Source organism: Leucopleurus acutus (assembly GCF_964270905.1).
Source record: "Leucopleurus acutus genome assembly, chromosome: 2".
In the NCBI taxonomy this organism is placed as follows: domain Eukaryota; kingdom Metazoa; phylum Chordata; class Mammalia; order Artiodactyla; family Delphinidae; genus Leucopleurus; species Leucopleurus acutus.
Genome location: NC_139143.1, coordinates 119,348,047 through 119,368,096, shown reverse-complemented (window position 1 = coordinate 119,368,096; position 20,050 = coordinate 119,348,047). Strand labels below are relative to the sequence as shown.

General features: G+C 35.9%; 1 protein-coding gene across 1 annotated transcript; it reads left to right on the top strand.

The window, feature by feature from the left end:
• Positions 1–771: 771 nt before the first annotated feature.
• Positions 772–19,823, top strand: RPF1 (ribosome production factor 1 homolog). The gene is made up of 9 exons (XM_082833280.1): positions 772–1,001; positions 1,819–1,875; positions 4,002–4,082; positions 11,963–12,058; positions 12,644–12,797; positions 17,638–17,720; positions 18,106–18,287; positions 18,461–18,587; positions 19,271–19,823. The coding sequence occupies exons 1-9, from the start codon at positions 774–776 to the stop codon at positions 19,310–19,312; spliced, it is 1,050 nt and encodes a 349-aa protein (XP_082689406.1). The 5' UTR covers positions 772–773; the 3' UTR covers positions 19,313–19,823.
• Positions 19,824–20,050: the final 227 nt, after the last annotated feature.

Genomic DNA, 20,050 nt, shown 5'->3' with positions numbered 1-20,050 from the left:
AAATGTGTCAGGTCACGCCATTCCTTTTCTCAAAATCCTCCAAGAAATCTTCACGTCACATAAAAGCCAAAGTCCTTACAAAACCCTACACAATCTGGCACCCTAACCCCCACCCCACTCCCGCCAGCACTTACTCTCCTCCTTTCTCATTTGACTCCTGGCTTCCACGGTGTTTCCTGAACAAGCTAGGCTTGCTACTGACTAGGAGCCTTGGAGCTGTAAGTTTCCTTTGACTGGACAGCTTTTCTCAGATTAACAGATCTTCCCCCAGTTAACTGCATAGTATGCCCCATTACCTCCTTCAAATCTCTGCTCAATAATGAAGCCCACTCTGAGAATCCTATTTAAGAGTTGTAATCTGCCCCTCTATCCCCTCATCTTCTTTTATACTGTTCTATTCTTTCCCCACCGTGCACTACTTAATATTAATAGCTTACCACACTAATTATTTGGGAGCTCATTTTTGTCTCTAGTAGAATGTAAACTCTCTATACTTCAAAGATTGTTTTGTTCTTAGGTTTTAGGGGGTCGGCACACGGAAAACGCTCAATAACGTATTCCACCAACTCATCATTTCATTGTTCACACGGCTGGGCAAGCTCCCTAAACTCTCCTTAAGCCTAAATTTCAGCACCTTCTTAAACCGCTAGATCTCACAAAACTATACATTTTCCTTTAAGAACTTTCCGACCCCGGAAGTAATAGCTTAAAGACGGGGGTCGGAGGAGAAAGCTACTTCCGTTTCCGTACAGACCACAAGTAGCAAAAATACCATGGCGAAGGCCGGGGAAAAGAGTGGCGGCAGCGGAAACAAAGGCTTGAAACGCAAAGCTGCTACTGAAGAACCTCAGGAGGCTGCAGTCGCTGAGGATGGGACGACGGAAAGTGGGGTCCAACCCTCGAAGGCGGCTGCCTTTCCTCCAGGCTTCAGCGTTTCGGAGATTAAGAACAAACAGCGGCGACACTTAATGTTCACGCGGTGGAAACAGCAGCAGCGGAAGGTATGAGGCGCGGAGACGCCAGAGCGCGTGCGCGTTTTCCCTTTCGCTCCCCTGGGGTGGAAGTTGGGGGATGGAGGGGATGTAGAAGGGGCATCTAACCCATTCTGGTGTGCACGTATGGGGGAAGGGTGTCCTAGAAGACTTATTGGGACTATAATTTCTAATCCGAGATCTGATGGATTGAGGGTCAACAGGCGCTGGGGGAAAAAAAAAACAACTATTTTATATTGTGTGTCAAGCATTCTGTTCAGAAGTCGACAGAAGTTACAGATTTACGGTACATCTTGCCGGTTCTTGATCATTTTAAAAGCATGTTTTGTTTATAAAATATTTGAGTAACTAGTGATGGTTTTATTGGAAACAACCTGAAAACTCCTCTCTCATTACCGTTTATTTTTAGTACTTTTCAGGACAAGCAACCAGCATAGCCACGGTTTTCTTTAGGATGCAATTTGCAAAGGAATGCAAAACAAAACAACAAAAACTATTTAACTTGTTTAGATGTACATTTTGCACTTTCACTTAATTTGAGGTTTTATAGTAAAAGATAAAGCTAGTGAAATTTTAAACATTTAAACTTGTCAATTTAGATTAGTGTTTTGAAGGAGCAGAATCTTTGAGAAATCTTATTGATTGGCTAGCTCATTTGGTTTACAATAACAGCTACGGAAATCTAAGTCAGGATGTTTCTTTTAATACATTTCTAAGATTGCTCAGTTTAAATATTCATAGCATTAGTAATTTGTAACTTCAGTATGTGTTTGTGATATAACTGGTGGTTTCTCAATATTGTTCTTTTCTTTTTCAAATCCTTTAGGAAAAGTTGGCAGCTAAGAAAAAACTTAAAAAAGAGAGAGAGGCTCTTGGTGATAAGGTAAATGAAACTTTTAGTCCTCTGCTTTCTGTCTGGTATTAAGGAGTGCTCCCTGATACTTACATTGAATCACTTTCTTTTAAAATTTATTATGAAATATTTTGGATATATAAAATGATATAAAAATAAGGCAGCATACCCCTTTCTATCCTTTACTCAGCTTAAGAAATTATGCATTAGTAGATAGTGTTCAAGTTCTTGTGTACTTTTTTCTGATTGCTTTCCCCTCCAAAGAAACACTCATTGGGACTTCCCTGGTGGTCCAGTGGTTAAGAGGGTTAAGACACCGCGCTTCCACTGCAGGGGGCACCGGTTTCAAACTTAGATCCCTCTTGACATGTAGCATGGCCAAAAAAAAACGATAAGCACTCATGAAATTGCTCTTTATTGTTCCCATGCACTTCCTTTATTACCTTTACTATGTTTGTGTCCCTAAACAGTAAACCCAGTAGTGGTGTTTTGCATGTTTTCAAAATTTCAAAATGGTGTGTCTACTTCAACTTGCTTACTTTACTTAACTTTATGTGTTTGAGAGGCAGAGACACATCTCCCTGACTGGGAATGGGGAAGATCCCCGGTTTAGGCCTGTAACTGGAGCTCTTCTGACTTGATGCACTTTGTTATGCAAGGCTGGGGAATGGCTGGGCACAGCCTCTTCTGTTGTAGGGTTGGGGCGTGTAAGAATGAGAGCTGACTCTGAGGTTAGGAACCTTCGAAGAGTGAGAATGGGGAGTGGGAGGAAGGTGAGATACCTGAGTGGATTATGGCAAAGAAGAGAGAAGAGATAATGCATCAAGAAAGGATTTGGCTATTTTTGTGATATTAACAAAAAGTGAAATCTTTCTATTGAAAAATTTTAAAAGAACTACTAAATACTTCTGCATTATTGCGCAGCTAAGTTATTTTCATTTTAGTTTCATTTTATTTATAGTTAGTTCTAGGTTACAATTTATACTTGCAAAATTTAAAAAATGTTCGACTTTTCCCCCCTCCCATCTCTTAAGATGAGGGACCAAGAAATGATAAGCATTTCTGAGAAAGTGAAAAATAATAGACTATATATATATATATATATATATATATATATATACACACACACACACACACACACAAACTAAACGCTTCTTCTTCATGAATTCTATTTATAGTATTAGGTTAAATCACAGGAAGTTGCCAGTGTTAGACTGTTTTGACCTGCGAAATCCTATCAAGCAATGTTAGTCTTTTTTAAACTCTCAATAATCAGTCAGTTATAGCAAATTAATATGCTGATCACCATTTGAAAATATCACCTTTCTTGTTTTTGGATTGAAAGATGACTTCCTAGAACTGCCTCTTTTAAAAAATTGCTTCAAATTTAATATTCATTTCATAGAATAATAAAAAATCCTATTTTGTCAGTTCATATTCATCTCTGTTAGTGTACATATATTTTGGATTAGTTTTAGTCAGTATATGGTTACAGTTCTGTGTTCTTGCTCCTTAAAATTTCATTTACACAATATTTTGGTCTAAGCAAACAATATTGTGCATGATTGCTGATTCTCATGGTATTCCATTATGCTGGAAATGCTGTAGTCATTATCCTGTTGTTGGACATCTGCCCTATTTACTGTTCATTTCCAGTAACCATAGTGATAATACATATTTCTTTGTATAAATTGCTCCCCCTTTTCATTCCTTACCATAAATCCCCCAAACTAGAATTACTAGTTCAGTAGATGGAAACAGATTTATAGCTTTTCTTATATATTTCTGAATAGCTTTCTGAAAGTATTGAAACAAAGCTACATATATATGTACCTTTGTAATTTTTTCCCATTTGATATTTTTCTTCTTCATGAATAATTATTTTGATTCCAGTTTCTTCTCTCTGCTACTTCTGCCTGGTTTTAAGCCATTTTATTTAGTGTCAGCAGTTCTTCCAGTATGTGCATGTGTCTGCTCAGAGAATTAAAAAGCCTCTTACTCAATATTGTTATTAGGATTGATGTAGCAGTGGGTTGAAATGAGGAACAGATTGAGTTTTTGTATTATTTGCAGATTTCTGTTATTCTTCCCCAATCATAATGCAAAATTATTAATGTAAAATGCTCCTAAGACTTAACCCTTTTTCTTTTATTTAGGCTCCACCAAAGCCTATACCGAAGACCATTGACAACCAGCGAGTGTATGATGAAACCACAGTAGACCCTAATGATGAAGAGGTAATGTTAGAAGTCTTAAATGAATTTGGATGACCACACTTGATAAATTGTCTATTCGTATGTCAATGTTTAAATTAAAGTACTAACTGGTGAAGATGTATAATGGACTGATTCAACTGTAATGTTGGCATATTATCATTATTTATTGTAGATTATTTCATAATTGAGTTTCCCAACAATGCTGTAGAAAAAAGGAGTAATTATTTATTTTCTAGAAAGGTATTGTATTTTATGCCTAGGTAAACTTATTTGTCATTTAATCTCTATAATAGTTCCAGTGTTTTTTAATGTCATTTGAAAAGCATTCCTGATACTATAGATTTTTGTAGTATTTGTTATACATTTTGACACCTAAGGATAACATTTGATGGTATTTTTGTGTCCTCATAAAACTCTTGGTTTCAAGATAACCTTCCACTTTTCACATTTTCCCTTTAAATAGTTTGCAACAGTACAGTGAGAGAATCAAGGTTTTAAAACTTTGTATATATATGTATTCTTTGATTTGTGTACGGGAAACTTGTTTTTGTTATATTTATTTGCTTTCAAACAATGCTGTTACCAACATTCTTTCACATATTTCCTGGTATAGCCATTCATTCATTCAGTTTGTCAGTCAGTTTTCCAGCAAATGCTTCTTGATTGCCTGCTATGTATGGAGATCTGTTTTAGGGACATGGGATTCATCAGTGCACAAAATACACATATACACACAAAATTTCTGCCCACCCAGAGCTTACTTTCTAGGAAGAGAGACAAACAATGAACATAATAAAATAAATTACCATAGGTTAGCAGATGGTAGGTTACTAAAATTAAATAGGGTAAAGAAGATTCAGGACAACTTGGTGTAGAACGAGTTTGCAATTTTACAAAAAGGGGGGGGTGCATGAGAGGGAGTATCTGTGTGTGTGTGTGCCTGCATTTTATTTATTGCGACATAATTTCAGACTTAATAGAAAAGTAAGAATTCATGTATACAATTCACCTGGATTTCCTAAATGTTAAATTGTATCACACTTCATTTTCCTTTATGTTCTCTCTGAAATGCTTGAGAGTAAGTGGCAGATATAAGCCCCTTTACTCATACATGCTTAGTGTGTTTTACCTATAAACTTTTTTTTAATAAGCACAGTGTACAGTTTCCAAAATTAGACAATTAACATTGACATACATTATTATCTGATCTGTACAGCTTACTCAGATGTCACAATGATGTCATTTTTCATAAAAGAAAAATCCCAGTTCTTGCATTTCATTCCATTACAATGACTCTAACCTCCTTTAGTTTGGAACAGTTCCGCAGAATTTGCTTTTAATGACATTGACATTTTTGAAGAGTACAGACCAGGTATACTTGTAGAATGCCACTTAATATGAGTTTGGTGTTTGCTCATGATTATATTCAGCTTATGTACTTTTGACAGGAGTACCACAGTTGTGACGTTATGTTCTTTTCAGTGCTCTTAGCAGGAGTCACATATTGTTGATTTTCCCATTACTGGTTATGTTAACTTTCATCACATGATTAAAGTGGTGTCTGTCAGGTTTCTCCACTATAAGTACTATTTTCCCCTTTGAATTTAATAAATATTTTGGGAGGGAGATACTTTGAGATTATATAAATAAATATATGTTACTCTTTAAACTCTCACTCAAGATTTTGCAATTACAAATAATTTTTTCCAGTCTGATAGGTGAGAAATTGTATTTCCATGTAGTTTTAATTTGCTGTTCTTTTGTTATGAATGAGGTTGGACATCGTTTCATGTTTTCTTCCTTTCTTTCTAATCAATTGTTTGTTCATGTCTCTTGCCCATTTTTCTGTTGGTTAGGGTTGCAATTTTTATACAATGGTTAGGGTAGGCTTCATTGAGGAGATGATCTTTTAGCAAAGACTTGAAGGATGTGACGAAATCAGCCATCTTTGGGCAGAAAGTAATCCAGGATAAGGGGACATGGTCAGCGCAAAAGCTCTAAGGCAGGAACATGCTTAGTTTATTTTTGAGAATCAGTAAGGAAGCCAGTATGCTGAAATTAAGTGAGCAAGAGGGAGGGTGGTAGAAGAGGTGCCAGGAAAATACGGGGAAGGGAAGAGGCCAGATCAGCGACTTTGCTGGCCATTGTGAGGACTTTGGCTTTTATACTTAGTGAAATGAGGAGCCATTGGATGGTTTTGAACAGGGGAATGATGTGATTGTATTTATTTTTTTTAAGTAATTGGTTGCTTTACTGAGATAGCAGTCAGAGAGGTAAACAGACTAGTTAGGAAGCTAATCCAGGAAAGAGATGATGATAATGATGGTGGTGGTGGTGATGATGATGATGATTGGGACCACAGTGGTTACAGTGAATGTTGAGAATCAGTCTGATTCTGAGGTTTGAGTTTTTGGCCTTGGTGTATTTTGATATTAGAGCCACTAAGAATTTCTTGATATGAGGTGTTAGAGAAAGAGGATTCAAAGATGGCATTGAGGTTTTTAGCCTGAGCAATTAGAAGGATAGAATGATGGAATTATCATTGACAAGGTATGGAGAACAGGCCTTGGCTGGAGATAAATTGGGGATCAAAAACATGTAATGTAAAAGTTTCCCTAAATATTTACATAGGGGAGAATTTGTTAGGTCATGGGGTGTATAAATGTTCAACTTTACATGAAAGTGCCAAAATGTTTTCCAAAGTGGTGGTTGTATCATTTTGCACTCCCATGGTGTAAGAGCAATATTCCTGGTCATCCACGTTCTGACCATTGCTTGGTATATTCAGGTTAGTGATAAAGGGCTATCTCTTTGTGGCTTGAGTTTGCTCTTCCCTGATTCCTAAAGTGGTTGAGCATCTTTTTGTGCATGTACTGTGGTTTTGGTAGAGATATGCCAGCTCATGTCTTTTGCCCTATTTTCTATCCTGTAGTGTATTTTACTGATTTGTAGAATTTCTCTTAATTTTTACTAATCCTTTACACGTATTACAAGTATCTTCCAATTTGTGGATTCTCTTTTTACTTTCTTCTTTGGTGTCTTCTGATGAACAAAAGTCCTTAATATAGTTGGGTTTAATTTTTTTTGTTTTTGTGGTGAATGCTGTTTTGTCATGTTTAAGAAATCTGTCTCTATCCTGTAATCATATGATATCATATTTTTTTTCCGAAAAGAACTGGAGAGCTACTTTCCACATTTATGTACTTAATTATCAGGAATGAATTTCTCTGTTTGGTGTGAGAAAGGAAACCAGTTTCTCTCTTCCACTGCTCCCTCCTTCCCCCTCATACGTAACCAGTTTCCCCAGCACCATTTTTGGAGCAGTACAACCTTTTCCCATAGTAAATTGTAATGCTGTGTCATATATTAGGTATCCATATATGCTTAGTCTTTTTCTGGGCTATTTTTTTGGTAGTTTGTTGCTCGATCAGTTCTTTACTTTCTTAATTATTTAGCTTCATGATAAGTTTTGATACCTGTTAGGGCAAGATGCCCCTCCCCATTACCATCCTCAAATCCCTCTGTTCAGGAGTGTTCTCTTCCTGGACCTTTGGTCTTCCATATGAAATTATAAATTGTACTAAATCAGATCAGTTTGAGGATATATATATATATTGCTTAATTAGGTCTTATTTAAATACTGAAAATGTATTTCAGTGAATTTCATTGTTTTCTTAATACAAGTTGTACACATGAATCTTGTTAGAGCTATTCCTGGGTATCTTACATTTTTTCTTATTAGTGTAAAGCACATCTCTTTGAAAACTGTTTAAATTGCTGATTTACAAAAATGCAGTTGATTTTTTTAATACATTTTTTAAAACATCTATCTATCTATATTTGGCTCCGTTGGGTCTTCGTTGCTGCGTGTGGGCTTTCTCTAGTTGCTGCAAGCAGAGGCTACTCTTCGTTGTGGTGCACAGGCTTCTTATCGCGGTCACTTCTCTTTCTGCGGAGCACAGGTTCTAGGCCTGCAGGCTTCAGTAGTTGTGCCACGCAGGCTCAGTAGTTGTGGCTTGCAGGCTCCAGAGTGCAGGCTCAGTAGTTGTGGTGCACGAGTTTAGTTGCTCCACGGCATGCGGGATCTTCCTGGACCAGGGATCGAACCTATGTCCCCTGCATTGGCAGGCGGATTCTTAACCACTGCGCCCAGGGAAGTCCCTGCAATTGATTTTTGGATCTTGATCTTCTAACCAGTAGTTTACCTAAATTCATTTCTAATAATTTGTCTGAATGTTGTTTTCATTTCATGTTTAATCCTTTCTGCAAATAAGTTTTTGTTAATTACTTTCAATCCATTAACAGTTTCTTTCGTTCTTACTTAGAACCTCCAGCATGTCAAATAAATAGAAAAAGCAATATTAGCATCTGTGCCAAGTTACTGATTTTAAAGAGAATACTTCGTGTATCATTATTAATGTTTGTGTCATTAATGGTAGATTCTCCTTATGAGTTATGGAAATTCCATTCTTTTTTGCTGGATTTTTTGTTTAATGAAGGAATGTAGAAAGTTAGATGCTTTTCCTGCAAATATTAAGATAATTTATGTACTTTTTCTGCAGATATTGAGATGAATGTGCAGTTTTCTTGTTTATTGCACTAATGTAGTAAACGAAATAGATTTTCTAATCTTAAACCTCTTGTATTCATGGGATAAATACAATTTAGTTAAGATGACACAGGCCTACCAGAGAATGGACTTGAGGATACGGGGAGGGGGAAGGGTAAGCTGGGACAAAGTGAGAGAGTGGCATGGACATGTATACACAACCAAACATAAAATAGATAGCTAGTGGGAAGCAGCCGCATAGCACAGGGAGATCAGCTCGGTGCTTTGTGACCACCTAGAGGAGTGGGATAGGGAGGGTGGGAGGGAGGGAAGAGATATGGGGACATATGTATATGTATAACTGATTCACTTTGATATAAAGCAGAAACTAACACACCATTGTGAAGCAATTATACTCCAATAAAGATGTTTAAAAAAAAGATGTTTTATCTTCTTAACATATTGTTTTGGTTTTTTAATACTTTGTTTAGAACATGTACATGTGTGTTCATGAGTGAGACTACAGTAATGTCCTATTTTCATTCCTAATTTTATTTATTTGGGCTTTTCACCAGAGGTGTATGTTTTGTTTTTCTTTTCAAACTACTGTTTTCTTTAATCTTCTCTATTGAATCTTTGTTTTCTATTTCATTTATATCTCCTCATACCTTTATTTCTTTTACACTATGAGTTGTTTTTATTTTTTTGATTAGCTTATTTTCATCTTTTTTGTTATGAGCAACTAAGGTAATAAAATTCACTTTTGCTATAGCCCCCAAGTTTTAAGATGCATTTCTTTCATTATTGTTTAAATCTGAGTACCTCTTTTAATGAAAGATGATTTCTTCTTGTTTGCTATATTTTTTTATTTCATTAGTTTTCCCCTCATCCTTGTTATTTCTTTCCTTCTGCTTACCTGGAAGAGCAAATGAAAGCTCTTCCATTTGCTCTTCTTTTTCTAGCTTCCTAAGATGGAAGCTTAGATTATTGATTTTATACTTTTTTCCTAGTATAAGCATATAAAGCTCTGGTTTTCCCCTAAGCACTGCTTTAGCCACATCCCATACATTTTGGTATGCTTGTTGTGTTTTCATTTTCATTCTGTTCAAGATATTTTCTAATTTCTCTTGTGATTTCTTCTTTGGCTTATGATTTTCAAAAAGTGTCCTGTTTAATTTCCAAATATTTGAGGATTTCCCAGATTCCTTTCTGCTGTTGATTTCTAATTCAATTTTATTGTGGTTTGGGACATATTTTGTTTGATTTCAGTCCTTTTCAATTAAAGAAATTCCTAGCATTTATGTCCTAGCATAAATAAGATCTATTCTGAAGAATGATTTATCACAATCTACTTCAAATAAATACTGACACGATTCTGGTAAAATACAGCAAGTTTGCACCAGTATAGCTTCATGACCCTCCACTCTTACTCATGCTATTATTGTCAGCACATGTTGTTATATATTACATCTGTCTATGTTATAAACCCAGTGTTGTAATTACTGCTTTAAACATCCTGTTTTTTTTAAAGAAATTAAGAGCATACACACACAACACACCCACAGAGTCTTTTATGTTTACCTTCATCGTTACCTATTTACAGTGCTCTTCTTTCCTGCTTGTGGATCAGAGTTACCATCTGGTATCATTCTCTTTCAGCTTCTAGAACTTTCTTAAGCCTTTGTTTTTATAGCAGGTCTGATAGGTAATTATCTCAGCTTTTGTTTATCTGAAAGTGTGCTTATTTTGCCTTCATTTTTGAAAGAATTTTGTGGGATATAGAATCCTTGGTTGACTTTTTTTTTCTTCTGGTACTTTGAACTTGTTCCATTGCATTTTGACCTTCATTATTTCTCTTGAGAAAGCAGCCATTAATAATCATTGTTCCCATGTATGTGATTTATTTTTTTCTTCTTTCAAAATTTTCTGTTTTTTGGCTTTTACCAGTTTGACACTGATGTGTTTAGGTGTTGTTCTTTCTTTTTATTCTACTTAAGGTTTTCTGAGTTTGGACCTTAAGTTAGAGTTTTTCATCCTTTATTTCTTTGAAAATTTTTTTCTGCCCTCATCTCTCCTTTGGGGACTTCCTTTTCACACACACTGTTGAAATGGTTATGAGTGTTCTAAAAGTTTCTGCAGCTTTGCTCCTTTTGCTATGATTGTGTTCTCCATTCTTCGGATTGGATACTTATTAATCTATTTTCAAGTTTATTGATTATTCTGTATCTTAGATCTGCTATTAAGCCTGTATTTTTCCTTAATTCCTTGAATATATCTGTTATAGCTGCTTTGAAATTTTCACTAAATTCAACATCTGGGCCCACTCAGTCCGTTTTTATTGACTTCTCTTTTCCTGATTATAAGTCATACTTTTCTGTTTCTTTGTATATCTAATATTTTGGTTGAAAATTGGACATTTTAGAAAACATTGCAATAACTGGATTGTTTTTTGTTTTTTTAAGGGTTATTGATTCTTTTTGTTTTAGTAACTTGTCTGGACTTAAACTGGAATCTGTCTGACAGTAGCATTATGTTACTACTCAGTTTGTTATTTTTAACATGCCTCCCTAGGGACTGTCCCAGTGTTTGTGTGGATTAATGGTCAGCCAGTGATTTGGGTAGAGGTTGTGGTGTGACACCATGAACCCCTAAGACATACATACCCTCTGCCAGCTGAGCTGTGTGTGGATTGAGGAATGCATTCAGAGTTGCAGCCATTTTTCAAGTCTCCCTTGCCTTTTAGGTGCACTGGATTCTCAGGTCTCTCTCATGTGTAGTTTAGCTGTCAGTCAGGGATTTGGGGAGAGATTATGCCAGTCCCTCTATGATTTTTACTTCCAGAGCTCTCATTAAATTTTTGGCTGGTCCACATCTACCCTGAACTGGGCCTGTAACCTTGGATTGGCAAAGCTAGCGTCTTCACACCTGCCCCTCCTTGAATCTGGTCCACCACCTCTGGATTCAGGATTGCTGGTTGTCGCCTACTATCAGTCCTGAAGTTGGTAAAGTTACTGTTTTCACCAACAAGATTGATAGAGGAAATGGAATAGCTCTAGGCAAGATTCTTGATGTTCTTGCCCACAGATGTATCCATTTTTCAAGAATAAACGCATCTCAGTGTGTGTCTTGAAATTGTTTTTGACAGGTTTTTTTTGCAGTTTTATATTAGTATTCTTCAGATAGAAAATTACCCAACCTCTTCACGTTGCCATTAACCTAAGTCCCTCCTGGGCCCTCTTTAAATCACCAGTCAGCTAGGTAGTCAGTGTTATAGAATCCCTACTGTAACTACTTTTAAAATGCTGGCCCAGTAGAATGTTTGATGTAAAATTATCTCTCTTTCTGTTTTCAGGTTGCTTATGATGAAGCTACGGATGAATTTGCTTCTTACTTCAGCAGACAAACTTCTCCCAAGATTCTCATCACTACATCAGATAGACCTCATGGGGTAAACATATCAATTAGTATAGCTCTTGAATTCTTAATTTTCTTGCATTACTTAGATTACTTAAGAGAACTCTGTTCAGAAGAGTTAAATTATTAGTAATTGCCTTAGATTATGCCTGTAAATAAGCTAAATAAAATGTAATGCTGATGTGATACAGGCTCACTAAGCATGATTCTTCAGGATAGGCTTTCTCAGCCTCAGCACTGTTAGTATTTTAGGCTGGATAATTTTTTTATTGTGCAGATTGTCCTGTTCATTATAGGATGTTTAGCAGCATCTCTGGCCTCTATGCACTAGATATCCGTAGCAGCCAAACCCCACACTACCACCAGTCATAACCACCAGAAATGCTTCCAGATGTTGCCAAACATCTCTTGATGGCAAAATTGTCCCTAGTTGAGAACCACTGCTTTAGGCTGATCAGCCTTTGATGGATGAAACATTGTTTAGGTTTCACTCTTTCCCTAGCCTTGCTCTCTTTTAATAACACTATCTTATAATAATTACTTCTTTGCTTATATATATGTGCTATACAGATTTGTATTCTTTTTCACTTTTGAGGATTTTTGTTATTTTGTTTTATAGAGAACAGTACGACTCTGTGAACAGCTCTCCACAGTTATACCAAACTCACATGTTTATTACAGAAGAGGACTGGCTCTGAAAAAAATTATTCCACAGTGCATCTCAAGAGATTTCACAGACCTGATTGTTATTAATGAAGATCGTAAAATACCAAGTATCCTTTGTTTTTTTACGGAAGTTTTCCTGTCTAAACAAGAGACAGCTTCAGGGAATTCATAATCTAGTAGGAGAAAAGAAACATGCAAACAAACAAAAATATAGTGTGGATAGTACAATTAAGAGAGAAATACAGGATACAGTGCAAACTCTGGTAAAATCTGCCCTGGGGATATCAGGGAGGAAGTACTTGATAGAAAAAAGTGCTTAAACCCCGTCTAGGTGGATATGGGTGAATGAGGTAAGGAAGAGGAAGAGTACCCACTGCAGAAATAACCATTTGGAAAGATAGAGGCGTGAAGGTGCTGACCCAGTTGGGGATCTGCAACTGTCATTTGATATGACTAGATTTTATGGTGCCAGAGGTGGTATCACAGGATTGCATTTTTAAAGTAGGTATTTGGGCCCATATTATGTATTAACTAGTATATCAGATGCCAAGAATAATCTGTCCTTTTACCATGAATCACAGATCTGAGGTGAATGTGTTCCCTAAATCCTAGGTGTTTCTTCCTGTTGTGAGGTAAGAGATCATATAAAGGATGCCTAGATTTTTTGTCATTGCTGTTGTTTTACTTACTCATCTCATGGTGGCCTGTGAACTCAGTAACTTCAAAGATGGCCAGTTGAATGAGTCAAAATTAAGGACTTAAATAATAGGGACAGTACTTCTCTGCTGCCAGGTTAACATTTTTTTTCTTAAATCAATGAACACTTTTTAAAAAATAATGGTTTACAAGCTGTTTTTTTTATCTAAATAATTTTTATGGCTTTTATTGTTTTCAATGTAAGTTAAAGACTTTACCCACTTGTACAGGTTGCTTTTCAGAGACTTTTAAGACTAAAACTAGCTTTGTATTGTGGTATATTGTTGGTCATTTTATAATTTGGCCGGATCGTGAGTTACTGTAACAAAGTAACAAAAATCTCTTGAATACTTAACTATTCCAGAAGAGATTTAAGATAGTTGTTGCCTTTTTAAAATTACCCTCCCAACATAAGGTGGCAAGGTCTGCGTTCCTCTATTTTTGGCAGTTAAAAACCCATCATCATTTCATTACTAGCAAGCCTGCTAGTAACTCTTTGCTAAGAAGCAAGCATTTATCAATTCAATAAACATTCTATCCATCTCTTGCCTTTAGAAAGCTTATATTCTCTTTACTTTATAATACTGTGTTGTCTTTTTACCCAAAATGTATTAATATTTTTCTGCTTACCATATTGGACACCCTAGAGGGTAAGTTAACCGTCAGGTAATTAAGGTACCATCAGTACACAGACCTGATTTAAGGAAATAATTAGGCTACTTAAGTAATCCAAATGTGAAACTGCTTACTCCTATTCATATAAACATATATATATATATATATTTATATATATATACAGTCTGCCCTCCCTGTCCACGGGTTCTGCATCTGCAGATTCAACCAACTGTATTGAAAGTTGGAGGGCTTACTCTACTATGCCAATTTATATAAGGGACTTGAGCATCTTTGGATCTGCCCTCCATGGTGGGTCCCAGAACCAGTCCCCCACAGATACTGAGGGAAAATTACCCAAGACTTAATTTTTGGATACAGAATCATGCAGCAGTTTCTAAAAGTCCTCATGATTGGAAGTTTTATAAGTATAATCCTGCCTGGATATTAATTTTTATAATTTCAAAGATGTTTCATTTTCTTTTCTGATTAACATCTAGTAATGCAGCTGATGTCAGAGTATCAGTGAAAGACACTAGGAAAACAAATCTCTTGATTTGCTTGATCACATAGAATGATCTTCAGACTAATGCACGTTGGTAAGCCGGACTGGAAGTCCATCTTGGATAAGAGATTGTAAGATAAGGCAAAGAATATCTGCAGAAACTTGTAAATGAGACTGTTGCTCTAAGGAAGATATGAGACAGGTAAATGGAGGAAGGACAGTGGCTAATCTTTGCCATGATCCCCCCCCCCCCCGAAATGTAGAATTAAAGGGAGAATAATTTGTAAGCACCTAATAGAAATGGTGATTCCTAGAGACTTAACATGGGCTCACAAATAACAAATCATGACTCCTAATGATGGCACTTGGAGAAAAGTTGAAAGAATTGAAGATATCCAGCCTGGAAATAAGAAAGTGGGAATGTGACAGCTGTCTAAAGATATACTGACAGTAGGAAGGGCTACTGTGTGCCATATGGTGGAAATTTATAGTGGTATACATTTTTGACTTATTCTAGAAAAGAACTTTGTTATCCTACCAGTAGCCTTGTGGCTTTGGGTCAGGCAGATGTGATATCAAATTCAGAGTTCATTACTTGCTATTTTTGTGAATTTAGTCAAGTTTCTTAGTTTCCTCATATTTTAAATGTAGGAAATAATACTTATCTTTGGGGTTCCCACAAGGATCACATTAAATGTATTATGTTTCAGAGGCATGGTGCCTGGCCTGTACTAGGCATTTTATTAATTGTGGTGCAGTGGGAAGCATGAAGGCTTTTTCTGGAGAGAGACAGACTTCCTCTATTCATTATTTCTAAATGGAAATTTGAGGTAGGATAAGTCTTTGTGCTTTTGGCAGCTTATAGGGTGTTTTACTTTCCTAGCCTTTGTATCAGTCGTAACAAAATGCCTCTATACGTTTCTAAATGGAAATTACCAGTCAAGAGTTTGGGCTCAGGTGTAACCCCACCCCAGTTGTGATCTACTGCCATGTAGCACTGAAACTTGGGTCGAATCTACCTGACCCTTCTCAGACTCTTCCTCATTGCTAAAATCAGTATGACTCCTATTTTACATGGTTTGGGATAGAGATTAGCAATAACATAAAGCCTTTTGTACAATGCAGGTACTTAGGAATTGATACGTCTGGATTCTGTAGTTTCTTTTGACACAAACCACAATTTAGTGGGAATGTTCTGGAAAGGATTCAAGCCTTGATTTAGGTTGAAACTAATGACATCTACCTCTCTTAACCCCCTCAAGATTTTATGATTTTTTTCAATGTGCAAATGACACAGAAATACTTTTGCCTGTACCTCATGAGGTTGAACTTTTGGTGAGTCCTTGAAGGGAAGGAAAGAATTCAAACATTTACTGATAATCTGCTATGCAGTAGGCACTAGTATCTGTCAGAAATTAGTTAATAGATTTGTTGGGAAGAAAGGCATTTTACATGACTGTAACTCAAATGACAAGTGCTGTAGTAAGTAACAGTGAGATCGAGACTATTTAGAGCTTAATTTTGACTGTAAAGAGGTGGCATTTGAAGTGGGTCTTAATGGATGAGTAAAATATTGTAGATATTTGAAATACAATGAGCAAAAATCACATGATAGGATTAATGTGTGTGGTGTGTGAGAGACTGTGTCAGTGTCTACCAGCTTGGAAGCAATATGGGGAGACAACAGGTTAGAAAGGTAGTTTGGAGCCACAGTATGACTGCTATGACGATGTCTTAAATCTATAGATGAGTCTGTGGTGAGAGTAGTTTGAAAGTAGCTACAGCTGTCAAACTCTCACAGTATCGTTTTTCACATAGCACACGAGGAGCTATGGTACAGATAGTGACACAGCCGAGTCCCATAGCTTTAGTAACTGTAGAACCAAGGCCTGAATCCAACTTGATTTAGTCTATATTAGAAGATGTACTTGAAATGGTGAGAGAGGTCAAACCAAGCAAAATACTGTTTTCCTAATCTGGGTGGAAAATCTCAAGGACCTCAATTAAGACAGTAACAATTGGGGTAAAGAGGAAGCTATAGAAGTGAGGAGTTTAGGAAGGTGTAAAAGCAGTAGATAGGATTTGATGGGAGGAGGAAGGTGATGATAATAACCACCATAGTTTTTCAGTAGATGAATGGGAGAATGTTGATGGCTTTTTTTTTTAATCTTGAATTTTTATTTTTTATACAGCAGGTTCTTATTAGTCATCCATTTTATACACATCAGTGTATACATGTCAGTCCCAGTCTCCCAATTCATCATGTTGATGGCTTTTAAATATGGCAACATTTGTTTTATAAAACTCATATTGTGTGCAGAAAAACAGTTTAATTCTGACCTCCTTTTAAGGTTAAGTATTTGAAAGAATCAAGTTGTGCTACAAAGACTTGGGGTATGTTGTGTAGTTTAGCCGCATTCCAAACTTTTAAAGCCCTTGGGCTGCTAATCCTGCTGATTGTAGGTAGTTGTCTTATACTTCATTTGTAGTTTAGAGTGTCTAGCCTAATTCTGTTTGTGGTAGGGTAAGTGTTTAATTAATAGGTTGATTTTAAATTGTGGTACAGTAATCCCAAGAATTAAGACCATGTCTCTTGAGAACACTAATAGCCTTGATTTCCAGAAGAGAGTCTGTCTCTGGTCTTGTAGGATGATATTCAAAACTGCATATCTTGACCTTAACAAATGTGTAAGACATACATATATATGTATGAAAGTGTGCCTTTTAAGGGTTATAAAGCCTCTTAACATAGAGGTAAACTTATATTCCATTTGCAATGCTACAATTATGCTAGAATCTCATCCTTTTAGAGTATTATAGTAGTGGATTTTAGCTCTTTTCACCTACTTCAGTTGAATGCCGAACGTACCCTATAGCTATTTACCATATTGTGAAGAGAAAAAGTAGGACTGCTATAGGTTAGTTAATTTTTCTGAAAGATTTAGGTTGACTTCTGTGTCTTGAGTTTTGGGTATGGTAAGAAAATCTGTTAAGTCAGAGGAATACATGCACCCACATATTTACCTAGCTACAGATTTTAGGAGGCTTTGGGCATACAAAGGACTAGTTATTTAAACAATTTAAAACTTAGATTACAGAATGTAATCTAAATGTGTTCTTAGCTTTGTGAACAGATGGATTAATTCTGAGTCACTTGCCAAATGGCCCAACTGCTCATTTTAAAATGAGCAGTGTTCGTCTGCGTAAAGAAATTAAGGTAAGTTTTATGCATTCCTTGATTGGCATTGGTCTTCTCACAGTATTTGATCAGTAAATGCTATAACCTATATAGATCTAATTGATTTTAATAATGGTATTTGCTCTTCTGGTTAAAGGGATACTTTCGTGTACTGACCATTTTCTTGTGAGATTATAATTGAGTTATGGCAGACAAGCAATAGCCTTCGTTACTATGAAACATGTCACTTTTTAGTAGAACTTTCTTTTTGGTGCATTCACTGCATATTAAATAATTTTAGATAAATCTTATTTCATGGGTTTGATTAAGCCATTAAGATGACTAAAATGTTTCAATGTCATGTAAATTCGAAAACTTGAAATTGCAGTGAGATCGTTATTGTGACTTTTCATCATTTTTCTAGAGAAGAGGCAAGGACCCCACAGAACACATACCTGAAATAATTTTAAACAATTTTACAACACGGCTGGGTCATTCTGTTGGACGTATGTTTGCATCTCTCTTTCCCCATAATCCTCAATTCATTGGAAGGCAGGTTGCCACATTCCACAATCAACGGGATTATATCTTCTTCAGATTTCACAGGTGAGAAACTCCTTGGACTTCAATGATGAAATACATTTTACACACAAACCTGTTTTCTAATGTATTCTGACAAGTATTGTAGATGAGAAATTATCTTTCAAACTGTCATATTAAAGAAATAACAGTTTGGGTTCATTCACACTAATTTCCTTAACTCTATTTTATCTTTGAAGATACATATTCAAGAGTGAAAAGAAAGTGGGAATTCAGGAACTTGGACCACGTTTTACCTTAAAATTAAGATCTCTTCAGAAAGGAACCTTTGATTCTAAATATGGAGAATATGAATGGGTACATAAGGTATGTGCTTACTCTATGAAAAGCCATTTAGATAATTTTAAAAGGATGGAATGAGAATAAAACGACGTACTTTAAGCTTTGGGTGTTTATACCTTAAGTTAGGCTTCTGAATTTCTTCCCAGGAGCTAGCAATAATCAGTCTGTGATACAGTGTTCTGGTCTAGAGATTAACCCTGGTTCATCTGAAATATCTCTAAAGATCAGTGGTTCCCAAAGCGGGACCAGTAGCATCACCTAAGAACCCGTTACGAAGGCAGACTGTTGGGCTACAGACCTGCTGAATCAGTAACTTAGGGAGTGGGCCAGCAGTCTGTTTATGAGCCTGTGTTATAATGATTCTGCAGCATGCTTGAAAATTATTTTATAAAAGTTATATAGAAGTTATATTAAAGTTAAAATTATTTTATAGAAGGTTTTATAGAGGTTTGGAGATCATTTTAAATTATAAATGAAAACTTTAATACTTTAAAACACATAATTTTTCAACCTAATAAGAAATATTTCACCTAAGTATGACTAAAATTTTATATCTGTTATACACACACATATTGGAGCAGTAATTTCCAATACTTTTTATATTAGAGCTAAAGACTTAAACTGTCTCAGAGACAAACCTAGAGGTCCTTTTTTTATAGCACTGTTACAGATTGTTTACTTTTGTTGTTGTTTTTTCTAATTTTCAGCCCCGGGAAATGGATACAAGTAGAAGAAAATTCCATTTATAAAGTACTGAGGGGATAGTATTGGATTGTGCTGAACAGGCCTATCTTGAATTTATGAAAGAAGAACCTTTTCAAAATGGCATTTACTGATTTCATAAGCCTTCTGTCATGTCTGGATAAAGTACCAAGTGCCATGAATTGCCACTCACTATTTATGTAGCAAATAAAAGGTCATTTTGGTAAGAGTTTATAAATTCAAGTTTCCTAAAGCTTAATTCTCTTATTTTTAGGTAATTGTTAATAGTTGAAATTGGGATCAGCATTCAAACTAACATTCCTGTTTGTACTTTCATGGAACATGTGGGCTGGAGAGAAATACAGTGCTTGGTAAATACTGTGTAGCCCACTGTTTTCTATCAGACTGATCTTCATAGTTTTAATTCTGTTTCCTGAAAATACATATATTTGGGGGTGAGGTTTCTAGGCTGTTTTAACATTTCCTTAAGCCTTTCAAGAAGGGAAGAAATTTTTAAAGCAAAGTGTTTTGCCAAGGACTAAAAGCAAAAGTTGCAAATTATTGATGCTAATCTTTGGTTCCCTTTTCCTTGGTACTTCTTTACCTCATTACATTGTACTGTAGTGTACCTCGGGCTCTGAAATTTTTCTCTTCCATCTTGTAATGGAATTCTTATATATCTAGTCTTTACTATCCTTACTAGGAGAGCCATGTGTTATGAAGTAAATAACTTCTAGGTGTAATGGTAATACCCCACAAAGTAGTTCATTAGAAAACAAAGTTAA

Bases quoted from the DNA above. Each gene is read 5' to 3' on its own strand.
- RPF1 (XM_082833280.1), top strand. From the start codon at position 774: ATGGCGAAGGCCGGGGAAAAGAGTGGCGGCAGCGGAAACAAAGGCTTG. The intron at 4,083-11,962 runs GTAATGTTAGAA...TTCTGTTTTCAG, and splicing joins TAGACCCTAATGATGAAGAG to GTTGCTTATGATGAAGCTAC. The intron at 12,059-12,643 runs GTAAACATATCA...TTTGTTTTATAG, and splicing joins CATCAGATAGACCTCATGGG to AGAACAGTACGACTCTGTGA.